This window comes from Sapajus apella, unplaced genomic scaffold (assembly GCF_009761245.1).
Source record: "Sapajus apella isolate SASKATOON/1434 unplaced genomic scaffold, GSC_monkey_1.0 scaffold96, whole genome shotgun sequence".
NCBI lineage: Eukaryota > Metazoa > Chordata > Mammalia > Primates > Cebidae > Sapajus > Sapajus apella.
The window spans coordinates 1,287,320-1,305,663 of NW_022437036.1; the positions used below are offsets into that span (position 1 = coordinate 1,287,320).

General features: G+C 52.8%; 2 protein-coding genes across 10 annotated transcripts in view; one reads left to right on the forward strand and one right to left on the reverse strand.

The window, feature by feature from the left end:
* Nucleotides 1–6,224, reverse strand: part of GID8 (GID complex subunit 8 homolog) — a 7,650-nt gene extending 1,426 nt beyond the window's left edge. Inside the window, exons 1-4 of one of the 2 annotated variants that reach the window (XM_032257091.1) lie at nucleotides 6,019–6,224; nucleotides 3,321–3,450; nucleotides 1,459–1,655; nucleotides 644–841 (exon numbers count right to left, since the gene is read on the reverse strand). In XM_032257091.1, coding sequence (XP_032112982.1) covers nucleotides 644–841; nucleotides 1,459–1,655; nucleotides 3,321–3,438 — 513 coding nt within the window. In that variant the 5' untranslated portion in view covers nucleotides 3,439–3,450; nucleotides 6,019–6,224. Of the gene's footprint in view, nucleotides 1–570; nucleotides 842–1,458; nucleotides 1,656–3,320; nucleotides 3,451–6,018 lie in introns of both variants that reach the window. The other variant, XM_032257092.1, reaches the window with a different exon arrangement.
* Nucleotides 6,225–6,301: 77 nt separating this feature from the next.
* The window catches only part of DIDO1 (death inducer-obliterator 1), a 59,576-nt gene continuing 47,533 nt past the window's right edge, over nucleotides 6,302–18,344 (forward strand). For 2 of the 8 annotated variants that reach the window (XM_032257073.1, XM_032257078.1), the window contains exon 1: nucleotides 17,543–17,683. The gene's annotated coding sequence lies outside the window, so the exon portion shown is untranslated. Of the gene's footprint in view, nucleotides 6,478–17,542; nucleotides 17,684–17,779; nucleotides 17,971–18,344 lie in introns of those variants that run through there. The other 6 variants (XM_032257077.1, XM_032257074.1, XM_032257081.1 and 3 more) reach the window with 6 other exon arrangements.

Sequence of the window (18,344 nt, forward strand, 5' to 3'; positions counted from 1 at the left end):
ACCCGGGGGGAGACGGTGCAGGGAGGACGGGGTCCCGGGAGAGGACCTGGGGGGAGAGGGGCCTAAGTCTGGAAAGGCGAGGAGCTGTCATGGTTCACCAGACACAAAAATAGCAGCGAGGAGAGAAAAGTTTAGAATACTCTCCAACGGTCATGAAGTCTAGCTCAGCAAGATGAAAGATTAAAAGCCATGGAGGGGCCGGGTGCGGCGGCTCATACCTATAACCCCAGCACTTTGGGAGGCCGAGGCAGGCAGATCACCTGAGGTCAGGAGTTTGAGACCAGCCTGGCCAATATGGGGAAGCCTGGTCTCTACTAAAAATACAAAAATTAGCCAGGCTTGGTGGTGCACTCCCGTAGTCCCACCTACTCGAGGCTGAGGCAGGAGAATCACGTGAACACAGGAGGCGGGGGTTGCAGTGAGCCGAGCTCTCATCGCTGCACTTCAGCCTGGGCGACAGAGCAAGACTCTGTCTTAAAAAAAAAAAATAGAAAAAAAAAAGCCAGGGAGGAGTCACTCAGCGTCCAGACCCGGAAGCCACCTGTCTCTCAGTCCACAGCACAAACCCATCCATGTGGCGTCTCTGCGAATCCCCCTGGAGCATGTCAGCAATGGAAGGAGGCTTCCCTCTCATGGGCCCCACCTTCTGCCTCTGCATGGTGTGGAGGAGGTCTCCGAAGGGCGACTCCTCAGGACTGTCAAAGGCCAGCAGGGCCAGGGTGCGCTCCATCTCCGTGAGGCACTCCCGGCTCTCCTCGCCCTGCTCCGCGAGCTGGGTCTGCGCAAACTCCAGCGCTGCCTCCGTCTCCCGCTGGCGGATCAGCTCGATCAAATGCTGTTGCTGAAGGCAGAGACAGACCAGACTGACCCACCACGCGCGGCCCAGGAACTCGGCGGGCTGCACCAGGTTCCCACCAAAAGTACAGCACAGAGGGAAGACTTTTCTTGCATCTCGAGTTATCAACTTTGCATTTTCACAACAAAAAACAGCTTCTGAACCATATAAAACAGCAAATTCAAACCCCTCCCCCCACATACATTAAAGTAACATCATGGCCGGGCGCAGTGGCTCACGACTGTAATCCCAGCACTTTGGGAGGCCAAGGCGGCCGGATCATGAGGTGAGGAGATCAAGACCATCCTGGCTAACACGGTGAAATCCCGTCTCTACTAAAAATACAAAAAATTAGCCAGGTGTGGTGGCACGCACCTGTAGTCCTAGCTACTCGGGAGGCTGAAGCAGGAGAATCGCTTGAACCCAGGAGGCGCAGGCTGCAGTGAGCTGAGATCATGCCACTGCATTCCAGCCTGGGCGACAGAGCCAGACTCCATCTCAAAATAAATAAATAAAAATAATAATATGATTAAAGCAAATTAGCCTAGTTATTTCTCAATCACTGCAAATAACTTTAACTTCTCAAGTATCTGCAAACCAGACTCCTCTCTCCTAAAACGTACCTGCAAATGGAAGTAAAGATACCGGTTTGTGTCCAGGAGCTCCGGGTGGAGGCTGTTGATCAAGGCAATGGCCTCCTGAATCTGACCTTTCAGGATCATCTCCCGGATCTTGATTCGTTCATCAAGTGTTTCCAGATCCACGCTAGGTTCGATCCCAGATTCCATTCGAAACTTCTCCGCTGCTTCTTTAAAGCCCTCTGAAAATAAAAACCATCTTCACTGCTAAGAAAGTTAGCAAGGAATTAAGGCAAAGACTTTGTATCTCCAGAAACTCCAACTGCCTCAATTAATCACCCCTGATGTGAACCTCACTCTCTCAGGGACTCGGTATTAATATCTCTGTAATTTATAAGTTTTGCTCTCAAAATACATACAGAAAACAAGAAGAGTATACCTCATTCCTTGTTATCCCATCCAAAAACTCTAAGCAGTTAGCCAAAGAAGTCAGAATGGCTGCTGGCCCAGTGCGTTGGTGGGGCTCCTTTGAGAAGACAGATAATAGGTCCAGATGCCAGCAGCTGCAGATCTGGTGCCAGGTTAGGCAAGACATACAGGCTCCACCTCCACAGCACAGCGGCTGTCCACGGCCAGCTCTACCTGAGTGGCCTGGTGACTCACACCTCTTAGAGTGTCTACAGTTTTTCAAAGCCAGCATGTGTGCCCCTTTCCCTGCCCCCAACACAATTATAGGCCTAAATTTCCTCATCACCTTCCAAAAATATTTTTTTTGAGATGGGGTCCCACTTAGTCACCCAGGCGGGAGTGCAGTGGCACAATCTTGGCTCACTGCAACCTCCGATCCTCCCACCTCAGCCTCCCAAGTAGCTGGGACTACATCACAAGCCACCACAGCCAGCTAATTAAAAATTTTTTTTTCTAGAGACAAGGTCTCACTATGTTGCCCAGTCTGGTCTTGAATTCCTGGGCTCAAGCAATCCTCCCACCTCTGCCTCTCAAAGTGCTAGGATTACAGGCATGAGCCACCACACTGGCCCAAAAAATTTTAACAGAGATTAACCTCGGAGTGGGAACTGGGGACTAAAAGGAGGAAGATTTACTTTTCATGTTATGCCTTTTATTTATTTGTTTATTTTTTGAGATGGAGCCTCACTCTGTCACCAGGCTGGAGTGCAGTGGCACAATCTCAGCTCACTGCAACCTCTGCCTCCTGGGTTCAAGCCATTCTCCTGCCTTAGCCTCCCAAGTAGCTGGGGCTACAGGCACATGCCACCATGCCCGGCTAATTTTTGTATTTTTAGTAGAGACGGGGTTTTACCCCATTGGCCAGGATGGTCTCGATCTCTTGACTTTGTAATCTGCCTGCCTTGGCCTCCCAAAGCGCTGGGATTACAGGCGTGAGCCACTACACCCGGCCATGCTATGCCTTTTAAAAACATCTGGATTTTCTTGCCACAAACAGCACTGCCCTCCCTCCAGCTGACATCGAGAAGAGCCTGAGTGTTATTTCCCTCTGCACACTTCTGCTCTTCCCCATTCTCATCCTGAGTCGGGCACACCCTCTAGAAACAGGCCAGTATACTTTACCAGACTGGCCAGAAGAGATCAACTGTTTGGGCTTTAAGGATACTTACTTCACAACAGTCTCAACCATCTTGATTATCTAACAGTAAAACTGTCAAAGGCTAAGAAATGGGCTTGTGTTAGGTCTCAGAGACCTGGAATAATCTGATCTCCAGAAAAGGCTATCTTTTACATGATAATTTACAAACTTACCAAGTTATCACTGCGTTTCTATAATGTCTGAACACAAATAACTACAACCTCAGGGCTACAGCACTCCTTACGTGTCCACAAAGGGAGAGCCACATTGATGCGGCAGCACCCTCCCTGTAAGCCATTACCTGTGACCAGGTAGTTCATGATGAGGCGGTTCATGTCTGCTCTCTGGACATGTAAGTTATTGAGCTTTTCCATCCACTCATCTTTCGTGATTTCATCGGGTTTTTCTGCATAACTCATTCTGATTTATTTCTACAAGAAAAAAATCATAGCTGAGGGAGGGGTTTAGATTCTCCTCTAAGTGCAAAGGGCAGCGCTGGAGAGCCATGAGCTAGAGAATCCCACACTGAAAGATACTGAAAGAGAAGGCTGCCACGGGACACCCACCAGACTGAGAACGCCAGTTCTCAGCAAGGACACAAGTTCACTTGAACTCTTCTACTCTGGTGTCAGGAGAATGGACTGTGCTATGCAAATAATCTGGCATCCACTGTAAAGCTGAACATGTGTGCTCCTTACAACCCAACAATTCTACTTTTAATACATTCATATTCTAGAAAAACTCACCAGAACGCAGCAAACACAGACAACCCTGTTCCCAGCAGCACTGTTCAAATCTTCAGAAGTGTGGAAGCCACCCACCTGCACAGAACCACTCTGCATGTTAAAACCCTTGGGCAGATGTGTTTTGAATTTGGAATTCTTCAATGTACAGTGATATTTGGTGCAATTCCCCATGGAACAGCCTCCCCCGGGTTTGGGGGAGCTCCCTATCATCAGAGGCTACTTCTTTGGGCCAAACAAAACCGTAAATTTTGGTTTCAGAGATGTTTAGACTTTAGCTTTGCTGAGAAAGCTTTGTGGTCATGTACTCACACAAGAGAATTTCATAAAGCAGTAAGATAACGTCACACAAAGTCACAAAGATGACTGTCATACAACAATGCTGGATGAAAAAGTCAAGTTGCAGGAGAGGCCAAATGTGGCGTGAGTTTTATAAGGAACAACAAAACAAAATACATGATGCGTGCTTTACCAACAAATCTGTGGCTGAACTACTTTGTTTCTTAAAATAGGGGCATGAAAGCTGACGCTCAGAAGGGGTTACCTGTGGGAGGGGCAGATGCCTGAAGCCCAAGAGGCAGCTGTTCCAGCTTTGGGAGAATGGCTGGGTACCTGAGATGGGCAGTGGGCACACCACTGTCCACTCTGTCTTCATCTTTTGTCACTGATGTATGTGTTACGGATGCTACTTTATACAAAGGACTGCTAGAGTGCTTCAATAAATCAAAAAACTAAAAGATGATTTTGGTCTCCTGGCTGAAAACAGGATGAATGCAGGGTGGTGAGAACGGACCAGCAAGTCCATTAAGGAGACACTCAAGTGAGAGAAGACATCGGCAGAAGAGACGGAGGCAGGTGAGATCAGGACACTTTGGTCATGGAGTCAATGGCTGCTGCTGGACAGAAGATGACGAGATAAAAGAAAGGGAAGAGCTGAAGACAGTCACAGGTTTCAGGCATGAGAGGCCTTGGAAGACGGGGCCACAAATAAGGAGTAAGGACTGGGAGAAGAACAGGTTTGAGAAGCAGGGCAAGTTTGAGGTGACTATTAGCCATGCAGCTGGAGAAATCAAGCAGGTGTCTGGATTCCAGATCCTGAGCTCAGTGCTGGAAACGTTAATTAGGAAAATAGGGCGGGGGACGGGGAAATTTAAAGCCAAGAATTCAGCAAAGACCACCTAGGGAGAGCGTAGCTAGGGAATGAGAACCGTCATTACTTAGAGGATGCCAGCCTTGAAGGTCAAGCAGAGAAAGTGGCACCAGCCGAGGAAAAGTTGCTGTGGAGCAGCAAGTAAGGAGGAGTGACCAAGAGCTCCGTCACGCGCCAACACCCACCTCCCGCACTTAGTCAACTGCAAAGCTCACCGAGACCAAATTGTTATCCATGACAATCAAAGGTAACTTAAGGACCTTTTTTTTTTTAAGTCTGTTGCCCAGGCTGGAAGGTAGGGGCGTGATCTTGGCTCACTGTAGTCTCGACCTCCCAGGCTCACGATCCTCCAACCTCAGCCTCCTGAGGAGCTGGGCCTACAGGTGCGCACCACCACGCCTGGCTAATTTTTTTGTTTTTGGCAGAGACCGGGGTCTCGATGTTGCCCAGGCTGGTCTCGAACTCGCGGGCTCGGGCGACCCGCCCACTTCGACCTCCGCCACCGCGCTCGGCCCCGGCCTCGGCCCCGCGTTACGAGCTCCCTAGGGAAGGCACCTCTCCCCTTGGCCCGTTCGGGGATCGGGACTCACAGCGCTTCCACTCCCGGGCAGTTTCGTGCGCCCACGAAAAGCAGCAACTTTGGAGAACCGGCCCGTCCTGTTTGCGGCAAGAGCTCGGTGGTCTCAAACTCCGCATAAAAAGATTCAGCAGGCGGAGACACCCGGGTGCCGAAGACTCCCGCTTTCCACGCCACGCTGTACGTGCTCGCCCGCTCGGCTTCTGCTTCCAACCGGCAGATGTGGTTAAAAGACCCCGTTCCAGACCTGGCTCCAGAGACAGCGCCCGCCCGCAGGCTGCCCGGGACCGCCCCGGAACGCCAGCGCCTGGGGCCGCGCGCCTGCAGGCTGATCCCTGCCTGCCCCTGGGCGCCGGCGCGGGGCGGCCGTCCGGGCGGGGACTCGTGGCGCGCCCCAACCCGCACCAGCCCGCGCCGGCGCCGCCAAGGCCCCCAGAGCGGAGGCGGCGCGCACCCCGGCCGCGTCCCGCCTGCCCCGGCCCCGGGAGACGCTCGGCCCGGCCGCCCGGGCCCGCCGCCGCCATCTTACCGTGCGGATCCTGTCTCCCGCGCTGCGCGGTCTGGGCGGCGGCGGCTCCGCAACCGCTCCTGGGCCGGGGAGGGGCGGCGGCAGCTGGGGCGCCCGAGTAGAAGGAGGCGGAGGCGGGGGCCGCGGCGGAGGCGGGGGCGGGGGCGGGGGCGGGGAGCGGAGGGCAGGCGCACCGGCGGCCGCCCCTCGGCACCTCTCGCGACAGCACGAGAGCGCGAGAGTGCGAGCCGATGACCAATGGCGCGCCCCCGCGAAGGGGCGGGACCGACAGCCTCCCGGAAGCGCGGATGTCAACTTCCGTCCTTGCGCACAAGTCTCCTCGCGGCGACCTCGCGCTACGGGTTGGCGCGAGAGTCAAAAGGCGTCGGCCGCCTCTGGGCAAGATGGCTGTTGCGGAGGCGTTGGAGTGTGGAAACCTGGAGCGGGGATGGCGACGTCTGCACTGAGTCGGAGGCGAAGGTCTCAGCTCTTTTCCTGTCGTTTGCGTGAGGCCGGACGGGGTGGGGCGGAGGAAGGGCGCCGGGTGTCCGCGGTCGCCCCAGAGACGGGGACGGAGTCCCCTCCCGACCGGCGGCCTGCCAGGGCTGGTGTCCCCGAGGCCCAGGGAGCGGCCGCGGACCCGAGGCCCGGCCGGGCGGGAGCCGCGCTCTCTGCTCGCGGGAGCGATTCCTCGGCTTTCCTCGAATGTTACTGAGCGCGTCCCCACTCGAGGCCGGGTGCGGAATCCGGAGGGCCCTGCCCTCCCTGGGGTCGCGCCGTGCGGGCCGGACGCGGCCGGGGCGCGCGGGACAAAGGCGACCCCTCCGGCTTGCGGGGCGGAGTCCCAGCGGCGGCGCGGGCAGGGCCGGGGGACGCGGGGACCGCAGCGCGCCGGGCAGGGGCGCGTCGAGGCCGCACGCGGGTGTGTGAGCGTGTTTTTGCTTGTTGCCGTCCGCTCGGGAGGAACGCACGCTCCGGCATTGCGGGGTCCGCTGCTTCCGCGGCTGGGAAGTAACTTGGTGTATTTGATGGGGCGCTCGGGGGGCGGCCGCCGGTTTCGTCGGCGGCGTCCGCGAAGCCCTCCGAAGCGCGGGCGGGGTGAGGGGTTCGCGCGGTTGCCGAGGGGTGAGCGAGTGCCGCGTAAGCCCCGCGGCCGGGCTGCTCGGCCTCAGTCGGTCCAGTTCGGCAAATAGGCTGGAAAAAGACGACCGGTGTTGGACATTCTCCGTTAATCGAGAGAGCTAAATCGACAGATCTGAGGTCTTGCCAGAATTATGCGCAGTAACGCAGAGGCAGTCCATGTCGGTAATTGCGTCATTTGCAACTACGTAGCCCTACGGAAACAGTTCTCGATCTTTATTTTATTTATTTCGAGACAGAGTCTCACTTTGTCGCCCAGGCCGGAGTGCAGCGGCGCGATCTCGGCTCACTGCAACTTCGCCTCCGGAGTTCAAGTGATTCTCCTGCCTCGCCTCCCGGGTGGCGGGGACTACAGGCGCACGCCACCACGCCCGGCCTTTTTTATTTTTATTTTTAGTAGAGGCGGGGTATCACCTTGTTGGCCAGGCTGGTCTCAAACTCCTGACCTCAAATGATTACCCACCTTGACCTCCCACAGTGCCGGGATTACAGGCGTGAGCCACCGCTTCCGGTGTATTTTTATTTACGTTTTTTAGAGACGGGGCTATTGGCTTCTTGCCCAGGCTGGTCTCGAATTCCTGGGCTTAAGCGATCCTCCCGCCTTGGCCTCTGGAAATGCTGGATTTACAGGCATGAGCCACCATGCACAGCTGGAACGTCAGCGAAAAAGTGTGCAACGGGGAGGCGGGGGATGCACGAGCAAAAAGCTGAGTGCTAGCGCCTTCAGGAGGCGTTCCGAAACGTTCCAGTCCAAAGAGGCTTTCTCAGTGCCTGCCTGTGGGTCACAGGTTAATGCCCCTCCTCCCAGCATTCGACAGTCACCTAGTCCTACTTGTGTCCCCTCCTTCATCCTCTCTAGAAACTGGCTCCTTTGTGCCATTTCCCAGCCTCTACTGTAACGTGGAAGCCATCGTCTTTGATTTTCGGATTGCCAGGACGTCTTCCTAACTCGTGCGAGTGCAGGAAGTCCTGTTTCCATCGCTTTCACAGCAGACAGGGTGATCTCCAAAAGCCATCACTCACTGACTCTGTCCTCCTCTGAGCATCCCTTGGGAAACCCCCCCCCCCCCATTGCCCACATAAAGTTAGCACAGCTCTAAGTCTGCACTCCTGATCTTACCTTTTTTTTTTAAGACCGAGTTTTGCTCCCACCATCCCAGCCTATGGGAGGTTCTCTTGTGTCACCAAGCTCTGTTATTGCTGTACTCTCACAATCTGGGTCCTGCGTGGAAAACACTTCCCTATGCTAACTCCTGCTCACCTGCTCAATAGAGATGCGGCTTTCTTGGGGAAGTCTTCCCTACACAAAGCCGGATTGAGTGCCTTTCCTTTATGCTTGCACAGAATCCTAAACTAGCCCTTTTTAGCTCTCAGCACATGGTCTGTGTCGTTGCTGCCTGGTAGGATGTCATGGTTCACCATAAAAGGGTGAGCTTCATGCGAGCTGATGATGGTTGAAGTCTAGTTTGTAATAGGAGTTCCATAAATATTAGTTGAGTAGATGAAGGAGTAAATGAGTGAATGATTACGAGGACCTTAATTGGAAGCAGTACCTTCAGTCAGAAGGGAAATGAGCAGTCCTTGGTGACAGACAAGTTTGTGGGAGCGAAGAGGGCAGCCCAGAGTGATGATGGTGAGTAGCCCAGCTGGTGAGGTCCTGGCGCCAACTGAGAATGATCATGAGGAAGGAGGTGCAGCAGCCAGGAGGGAAAGGTGATGAGCTCTGCGTGGGCCTCGTTGAATTGTTGAACTGGAGGTACCTGTGGGATAGATCTAAGCTCGGAAAAGAGCAGGGCTGGAGTTGAGAGATGGGTGTAATATATTCAGAGGAGGTCCATGGAGGCAAGGAGTGGATCAAGTCCAGAATGCAGAACTGCAACCTGTATTCACTGAGGAAGAAGTTGCCTGTGAAGGGTAACAAGAAGTGGCCAGGGGCATCTGACAAGAACCAGGGGCTTAAAAGGTGCTCCCTGCAGCCACAGGGTGCAGAGTTTCAAGAAGCTGTGTTAGCAGTGTCCAGGCTGCAGGGAAGTCCAGGGTGAAGCTGCCCAAACTGCCCATTTGATAGCTTTTGGTGACAGAGCAAGAAGCTGATGATGTGGTGGGAATGGGAGACATCCGATTGTGGTGAGTAGGGGTGAGGTGTCTAGGCGTTCAGCGGTTAGGGCCATGTGGCACACGTACTGAGAAGTGAGCAGGGGGCTAAATGCCACCAGACGCTGCAGTGAAGTGAGCAGTGAGCTGATGCCACCAAACGCTGCAACCACAGGTGAGGAGACTGAGGAGCAGGGAGGGGGTCAAGGATAATTTCTCAGCTTCTGGCCTGTGCATTTATAGGGTGGGACCATCCTCTGGATAGGGAATGCCAGAGAAGAGCCTGGATGTAGTAGGGAGGTCAGAAGTCATAAGCTCATTTTTGCATGTTAGATAGGTTTTGAAGTGCATTTGAGGCATCCACGTGGAGATGCCAGGGGAGCAGGTGAATGATGGTGCAGGCAGAGATAAAGGTAACTACAGCCAGGCATGCATGAAGTCTCCGTGGAGAGTGTGTGGGTGGAGGTAGAGGAGGACAGCCTGAGCCAGAGCCCTGAAGACACCAGCATGTGGGGTCACTAAGGGTGCAGGAAAACAGGAAAGAGGTGGTGGATCCTGGGACAGGAGAAGGTGCAGGGCCACACTGGTTGACATCTGGGACCGTGACCAAGATTTCAGCCTGGATTCATCAGCTGCCTGAGCTTTCCTATGACAGAGGTGGGCCTGTGGACAAGACAAACCACAGGCTTGGTACTTACAGTCAGCTGAGGGGCAGCCAGGTGTTCAGAGCTTCTAGTTCTTTGCAAGCTGAGGTGGTGGCTTTGAACTTGAGTTCTTTCATTTTGAGAGAGATGAACCGAAAGAGGGGTGCTAAAGGTATATTAGTCTTTGTTTTTTTGAAGATGGAGTCTCACTCTGTTGCCCAGGCTGGAGTGCCATGGCGCGATCTCAGCTCACTGCAGCCTCCGACTCCTGGGTTCAAGCGATTCTTCTGTCTCAGCCTCCCGAGTAGCTGGGGTTACAGGCATGCACCACCCCACCCGCCTAATTTTGTATATTTAGTGGAAATGAGATTTCTTTTCTTTTTTTTTTTTTTTTTTTTAAGATGGGGTTTCACCATGTTGGTCAGGCCGGTCTTGAACTCCTGACCTCAGGTGATCCGCCCGCCTTGGCCTCCAAAGTGCTTGGATTAAAGGCGTGAGCCACCGCACCTGGCCAAGACGAGATTTCTTTATGTTGGTAAGGCTGGTCCCAAACTCCCAACCTCAGGTGATCCACCGGCCTCAGCCTCCCAGAATGTCAGGATTACAGGGATGAGCCACCACGCCCAGCAGGTATGTTAGTCTTAAAGGAACATTAATGAGTTTTTTTAAAACGGGAAGGCAATTCAGCCAGGTTGGAGTGCAGTGGCGTGATCACGGCCCACTGCGACCTACACCTCCCAACTAATCCTCCTGTCTTAGCCTCGTGAGTAGCTGGGACTACAGGTGGAAGCCACCACACCCAGCTAATTTTGATAATTTTATTTTTAGAGAAGAGGTCTCACTATGTTGCCCAGGCTATTCTCAAACTTATGGGCGCAAGCGATCCTCCTGCCTGGGCCTCCCAAAGTGCTGGGATTACAAGTGTGAGCCACCGTGTGCATTGTAGAATGTTTTAAAAAACCAGGTTATCAGTCACGTTTCACAAAACCACATTATTTCCATGGATGTTTTGTTTTACTCTCAAAACCCAAAAGCATAAAATCAAACCCCTGCATACTGGAGACTTCAGGCTTTCAAAGATACTGAGCAAATCAAACCACTGTACTTTTCAGGGTAATTGGTAAGCCCGTCAGCTGGTGCTCATAATGATGAGCACGAGTCGCTAGGAACACCCAGACCTCAACTTTCATTTCACACAGTATTTTAAACAACCTTCTTAGAGGTGTTGGAAAGGGGTAAGGAAGAATTTTACTATTTAGTCTGGTGCACATAATCTTTTTTTTTTTTTTTTTGAGACAGAGTTTCGCTCTTGTTGCCCAGGCTGGAATGCAATGGTGCAATCTTGGCTCACTGCAAACTTCGCCTCCCAGGTTCAAGCGATTCTCCTGCCTCAGCCTCCCGAGTGTCTGGGATTACTGGCATGCGCCACCATGCTCGGCTAATTTTGTATTTTCAGTAGAGATGGGGTTTTTCCATGTTGGTCAGGCTGGTCTCGAACTCCCAACCTCAGGTGATCTGCCCACCTTGGCCTCCCAAAGTGCTGGGATGGCGGGCGTGAGCCCCACACCCGGCCTGCTGCACGTGTTCTGACACCGCATGTCTGTGGTGAGCCCAGACCCTGTAAAACATCTTTACTGTAGGTTGATATAGGTGCCCTCCCCCTCCCACTTTTTGTCTGATTTTATTTCCCTTTCTAGATTATACTACCAAATCAGAAAGTACTGAATATGCTGTAAGTTAGCTTGGGTGAGAGCAAGAATCATCTTTTCCTGATTTTTTTTTTTTAAATCTTTAACTCCTGTTGAGGTTGAAACATAAACTGTGTTCAGCATACTGTTACCTGAAACAGATGTGGTGTACCGTCCTGCCATTGCAGACCAGCAGGAAAGCCCAGACAGAGGACGTTGAGTAGCAATGTACATGGTCAAAGCATCGTTCATGTACTATTTCATTTGAATTTGATTTTGCACTTGGAACCTGATTGTTGAGGGTTTGATGGACAGTTATTAGTTTGGGATCTGACTTGTCTTTTTTATAAAAATTAACTCTCTATATATAAATCTACATACATACACGTGGATAGTTTTTGCCTGTCTGTGTCTTAAGTTCTTTGTAGGCATGCAGCTGTTGTGAGCACCTGTCTGATGAGAAGGTAGAATTAGAAATATAGAGTTCCTGTGTTTCCCAGGCTGGCCTTCCAACTCCTGAGCTCGAGCGATCCACCCTCCTGGGCCTCCCAAAGTGTTGGCGTTAGCCAGAGTCTGGCCCTACATTTACTCTGTAAATACTTTTGTATTTGAATGAAAGAGGCGGTGGCTCACACCTATGATCCCAGCACTTTGGTGAAGCTGAGACAGGAGGATCTGTGAGGCCAGGAGTTTGAGACCAGCCTGGTCAACAAAGTGAGACCACACCACTCTTTTGAAGAAGGGAAAAACCTGACATCCCCACTTGGGTATTTTTTGGAACCTGCAAATTCTCAGCCTTTGCTGTTATTGTTGGTATTTCCTTCAAATACACTCTCAATTTTACCATTTTGTTCTTGTGAACTAGGCAAAAACAGGAGTTAATTTATACAGTTATTCCTATCTGGACAAACCCTGGAAGTATTTTCATTGAAGAAAAAAATCTTCAAGTGTAGCCTGCACAATTGTAGCTCCATCCGTCCCCCTAAGGTCCCACACTCCGGAGGCATTGAGGTTAGGCAGAAGGCACAAGAATGGGTCCGGGGCCCATTGTGCCTGGAATGCGGTGTGAACTGACTGCTGTCTGACCTCATGGACATCCCTGCTCCTTCCTCCTGGTGCTCTCCAGCAGGTGAATTCAGTCGGCTATGGGTTCGTTTCTACTTTTTCACCGGTCTATGTACCATGGTGTGAATCGCCTATAAGGGTAAATGTCCTATTTGGGCACAACCGCTTTATTCTTTAAGTACCTTTCTGTCAGAATCTGTGAACGTGGTTGTTTTTTTTTTTTTCTTTTGGCTTTCTTGTTTGCTATGCTCCTTTGCTATGTTGAGATAAAACCAGTCAGAAAAGAAATAGTTTTTTTTTTTACCTTATTAAAATATTAATTTATTCCAAAGTTAGCTTTATTTACTTTTCACTGACCTCAAAGAGAAAACTTAGACACCTCAGAAACATGAAACGTTCTCAGAGGAAGGAATAATGAGCAGGTTTCTGTATTGATGTGCTCACTCCTGTCTAACAGCAGAAGGTATGGAAATCCGGCAGCCCAGGCCAGGCGCAGGGGCTCACGTCTGTAATCCCAGCACTTTGGGAGGCAGAGGCGGGTGGATCCCTGCAGTTCAAGACCAGCCTGGGCAACACAGTGAAACCCCGTGTCTTTACAAAACAAAATACACAAATTAGCTAGGCATGGTGGCGTGCGCCTGTAGTCCCAGCTACTCGGGCGGCTGAGGCAGGGAGATTGCTTGAGTCTGGGAGGCAGAGGTTGCAGACAGCCAAGATCACACTACCGCACTCCAGCCTGGGTGACAGTGTGAGACCTTGTGTCAGGGAAAACACTACCACCACCACAAACTGCAGCTTGTTCTTCATAAAGATATCTGGGAAATGATAGAACTGAGAATAACACATCTAGATTCAATTCCCTGCCATAAGAAGTTCTTTTGGCTTGTTTACGGATATTGTTGTAAATTCAGTGCTGCTGTCTTGAGTAACTTGCAGAGGCTAATGTGACCAAAGAAAGATCCATCCCTTGTCTTTCTAGTTAAAAGTTAGTCATAGCACAGGTTTCTAGTGCGTTCCATTGATAAGACAGTGTCCATAATGCCAATCACAAAAATTCAGAGTGTATAATGAGTTAGCACAGCATTAAGTGGGGTGATTCCCTCCTCCCATCTCCTTTCCCTCCCTTTTTTCCTATTTCACATTTATTCTTTTGCCTAAAAGACAGAAAATTGGTGTGATTCTCATATGCTGCATAGAACATGTAGCTCCATCATCTCCCACAGCTCTCTAGAGGTCTTTGGGGTTGGAGCACAAAGTTTAACTTCTGATTCTGTTTCTCCTTTAATTCTATTGTTTCCTGGCCCTTTTGCATCCTGCCAGTTCCGCTTAACTTACCCACTGTGGTCCATCCGCTCCCGCCATGTTGGTTGTCTCAAAACAGCTTTCAGCGGAATTAATTGAGTGGGTGAATTCCGTGGAGTTGCCTTTTCTGGCAGTTCTGTTACTCAGTGATGCACAAACGTCGCATTTGCCCTCTGGTAGATAAAGATTTGGGTGTGTGCATATATATATATATATAATTTTTTTTTTTTTTTTTTTTTTGAGACAGTCTTGCTCTGTTGCCCAGGCTGGAGTGCAGTAGTGGGTTCAAGCGATTCCCCTTGCTGCAGCCTCCCGAGTAGCTGAGATTACAGGCGCCTGCCACCACGCCTGGCTAATTTTTGTATTTTTAGAGATGGGGTTTTACCATGTTGGCCAGGCTGGTTTTGAACTCAGGACCTCAGGTAATCCACCCGCCTCAGCCTCCCAGAGTGCTGGGATTACAGGCATGAACCACGTGCCCGGAAGATCTGGTTAATATTATTTAAAGGAGCCAAAGACAGTGCTTTACTGTTTGCTTTGAGGGGAAGTAGCAGCCAATCTGATTGTGACACCTTTTAGCATTGGTGAGTTGATTTATCTAAAGTGAACTGTTAAAGTTAGCTGCCCTTATACAATGTAAAAGTAATGAAAATTCATCCGTTTCTCAAAAAAAAAAGCACACACAGTGGTTGAAGTTTTTGTTGGCAATAAGAAAACAGTAGGCATATATATATGTGTGTACACACACACACACACACACACACACACACACACACACACTTTTTTCCGCCCTGGGAATCCACGTTCTCCTCCTGGGTAAAGGAGAGGGTTGTGTTATGTGATTCCTTTTTCCTGCCCCAAGTGGCTGGCGACGCAGCCCCAGCGCGCCGGGCACTGAGGCCCTGGAACGCGGCGTGAGAGGCCTGGTGCGCAGACACAGCCCAGGACCGGGCCGATCTCCCGCCAGAAGGGACAATGCTCCGGCCGGGTCGCGGGCCTGAGGCGCAGCCCTGCAGGCCTCCATCCGGGCTCGCCTGAAGTCTGCGGGAATCTTGCGGGCGTCCTCCCGAGCAGGCAAAGGAGGAGCCCAGCGCCGAGGCCCGGGCGCGCCCCACCCCCTCGCCGTGTCCCTCCCCCGCTTCTCCCCTCTCGAAGGCCGAGACCTGGACGCTGCCCGGTGGCCTCGGCCCGGCCCCTGTCCTTGGCGGCTGCCTCTGAATCGCAGGTGAGAAAAACCTGACACGGTCCGGCTTCCGGTTCTTGGAGAGGGCGGGACGTCTCCGCAGAGAGAACTGTGCGGAATCTGGAAGGCTGGTGCGCCTTCGCTTTCTCGGGACTACGTGAAATGAAATAAAGCCGGCTGCCTGCTTGAGTATTTTTGTCATAGTATTTTTATTTTGGGATCAGGGTATTGTGCTCCGGAACCTGAGTCCCAATGAAGGAGGCTTGTAAGCCCTGAAAGCTATTTTTATTTTTTTTTAAAGAATTGCTGAGTTTCCGGAATTGTACTTTCAAAACTTTCCCTAAACTTAGCGTGGCATGGGGTGGCAGAAACTGGTGTCTACACATTACAGAAGGGCACTGTTGACACCTGTTTGTGATGCACATGGTGTTTTCCCCATGGACCACCTATTAAGCTTCCTGCTGGAGGGCCCTTCCTGCTTTCCGGCCCACATCCTGTTGTAAATCGGTGCTACTTGTGGGGTTTTGTTTGGGGATTGAGGATATTTAAGGAAAAATGTATTGAAACAAGAAGACTTTGTTTACTTCTTTGGGTTTTACTTTTTAAATAAATTAGGTTAGGAAGAAGTATTATTTTGCTAGTGGAGTTCAAATGCACATACCCAGACTGTAGTTTCTCCAAATGCCTTTCTCACCAGGGAGGGGGGAGCTCCCAGGTAAACTGGGATAGAGCTGACTTCGTCACCTCATAGGTGGGGAAGGCCAAGATGGATAGTCTGGCCAGGTGTTCACAGGAGAGCCAGCTTCTGCTGGGGGTGAGGGAGGAGAGCCAGAGGCAGGTTCCAGTATACTCTGGACTTGCTGCAAGAAAGGCATTCTGCCGATTGCTGCGCACTGTGGTGAGCTGAGTGAGGCTTCCCTTCCCTCATGCTTTCCTTCGTTTTTCCTTCTGTCCACTTGGTTTTCTTGTTCCTGAGCCGCCTTGTGCACACTTTCCATCTGTCTCCCTGAGTGCCCAGCCTGAAACTGCACCCAAGAGTTAAAATCTTATAAAATCTCACCGTCTTGCAGAAGGAAATTGCTGCTGGTTTAAAGATCCCAGCTAAAGAGGCAGTGGCATTTAGAAAGCGCCTCTTGTAGGGAGGCCTCACCTGAGCCCTCCTTTTACTGAGAGCTTGCCCCAGATCACACTGCTTGTTAAAGGTGGTCTCAACCCCATCTGTCTTCTAAGCTTCCCATTGCCCCATGCCTGAGAGCAGGAACCTCTCTTTGGAACTTGAAGACACAAGCAAGATGGAAGACTGTCAAGTTCATCCTGCCAGATTCCATTAATGTAGTCCTAATGGGTCACACCAGCCTAAACAAGCTGTGTTGTATTCCTTTGAAGAAAACTAAGTCAGCCTCAGAAACTGGCAGACTATAATCTTCAGAGGTGTTATTGAAAAGCACACCTGCCTCAAAGCCCCTGTTCACCCACGGGAGTATCGCAGAAGTCTCTGTATTAGGGGCAGGTTTACAGCACTCTGGGTTCCTTTTGCTCTTGGCCACGGCTGACGCCAAAGGCTAGATGTCCTTGCTTCCAGGTAGTGTGTCACTGTTCACAGAAGTGGAAGCAAGTAATGAGACAACGCCCCCTCCTGCCACTTTCCTGGGTATCTGGGGATAGACAGGTGCTGGCGTGTCACTAGTCATTCTTGAGCGAACTGAAGACAATCCACATGGAAGGCTGGCTTTATCATAACTCACTTTACCCTCTCTTGATAGTAAATGTCTAATCGTTTCCTCCCACCCCTGTGGGAAAACATGCCCAGGCTTTCTGAGTTCCAGCTCCTGGTAAGCAGTTCTGAGTGTAGGATTGACATGGTGGGAGGAGGCAGAGATTTGGGGACCACACCGCCAAGGACCCTGGGGCCTAGACGTCCAGAGTGCCCACCTCCCTTCCTCTTCCCCACGCTCACGCCAGGACCTCGCTGCTGGCTCTGCTCGGTCCACTCCCAGCCGAGGCCGTCAGGGACTTGGAGTTTGAGAAACACAGTTTGGAAGAGAAAACCTGGGCCTTTTCTCTGTCCTCCCCCGCCCCACACCTCTTAAAAGTTTAACCTAGGGGCTTCCTATCCCCAACGACGAGAAGGGCTTAGCAGTCTTAAGAGCGAAATTCTGGGGGAGTGCAGCCCTTTGGGGTTGGCACGCACCCTTCGCAAGGGCAGTGCCCCAGCTTTCACCCTTGGGGTCAGGGAAATAAGGTGTCCACGAAGGATGCTACCAAGTCTTCGTCGGTGCACACCCGAAGGGCGCGCCCGGAGTGCTGGTGGGGAAGGCAGGCGCATGCGCGCAGAGCGGGGCCGGGCTTTCCAGCCCGGGGCGCCTCTCTAGCCCTACGCCGTCTCGGTGGCCTGCCTCGTCCTCCGCCCGCCGCGCGGGGGCGCCTCTCTAGCCCTACGCCGTCTCGGTGGCCTGCCTCGTCCTCCGCCCGCCGCGCGGGGGCGCCGCTCTAGCCCCACGCCGTCTCGGTGGCCGGCCGCCCATTCCGCGGCGTTCGGGGAAATGGCTGCGGGACCCTAGAGGCCTGCGGTAAGTGGCGTCCCGTGCGCCGGGTAGAGGAGCCGGCCGCCCCTTGGGCCGCCTTCGGGAGCGGGGCGGGGCCGGCGTCGGAGCGCGGCCGGCGAGAGCCGCGGATTCCGCACAGGCCGCTCCCGCCGAGAAGATGGCGGCCGCGGAAGCGAGCGGGCGGGCGGGAGGGGCCGGGTCAGAGCCGGCGCGGGCCTCAGAAGTCGGCCCCGGCGGGCACTCAGTGGTCGCGGCTGGGACGGTTTCGAGGGTAGGAGTCGAGGCGGCCGCCCGCGGGAAGGAGCGGAGAGGTAGCCTGGGCGAGTGCGGCCGGGGGCGGGGGGCTGCGGAGCGTTGAAGCGCCGCTGGTTTCTCTGGGCATCCTTGGGGGTCTCGGCACTCCCTCCCGGGCCCTGGGTGCGGTCGGGGTGGCCGGCTCGGCCTCTGGCGTGCCCCCTGGGCGTTCCGGCACGGCGGGGCGGCCGGCGCTGCAGGAAGGGCGAAGGGCGCGGATTCGCTTCCTGAAGAGTGTGTCCTTCGTTCCCCGCGCTGGTCGTCAGCGTTTTTGTGGAATCGCTTGTTGCTGGTGTGTCCTGGCCGTATTTGTGACACGTTTTGCCCTCCAGTGATCTTGGAAGCCGGAAGGACCAGTTCTTGTGTGGCATGCCGGGGCTGTCTCCGCTGC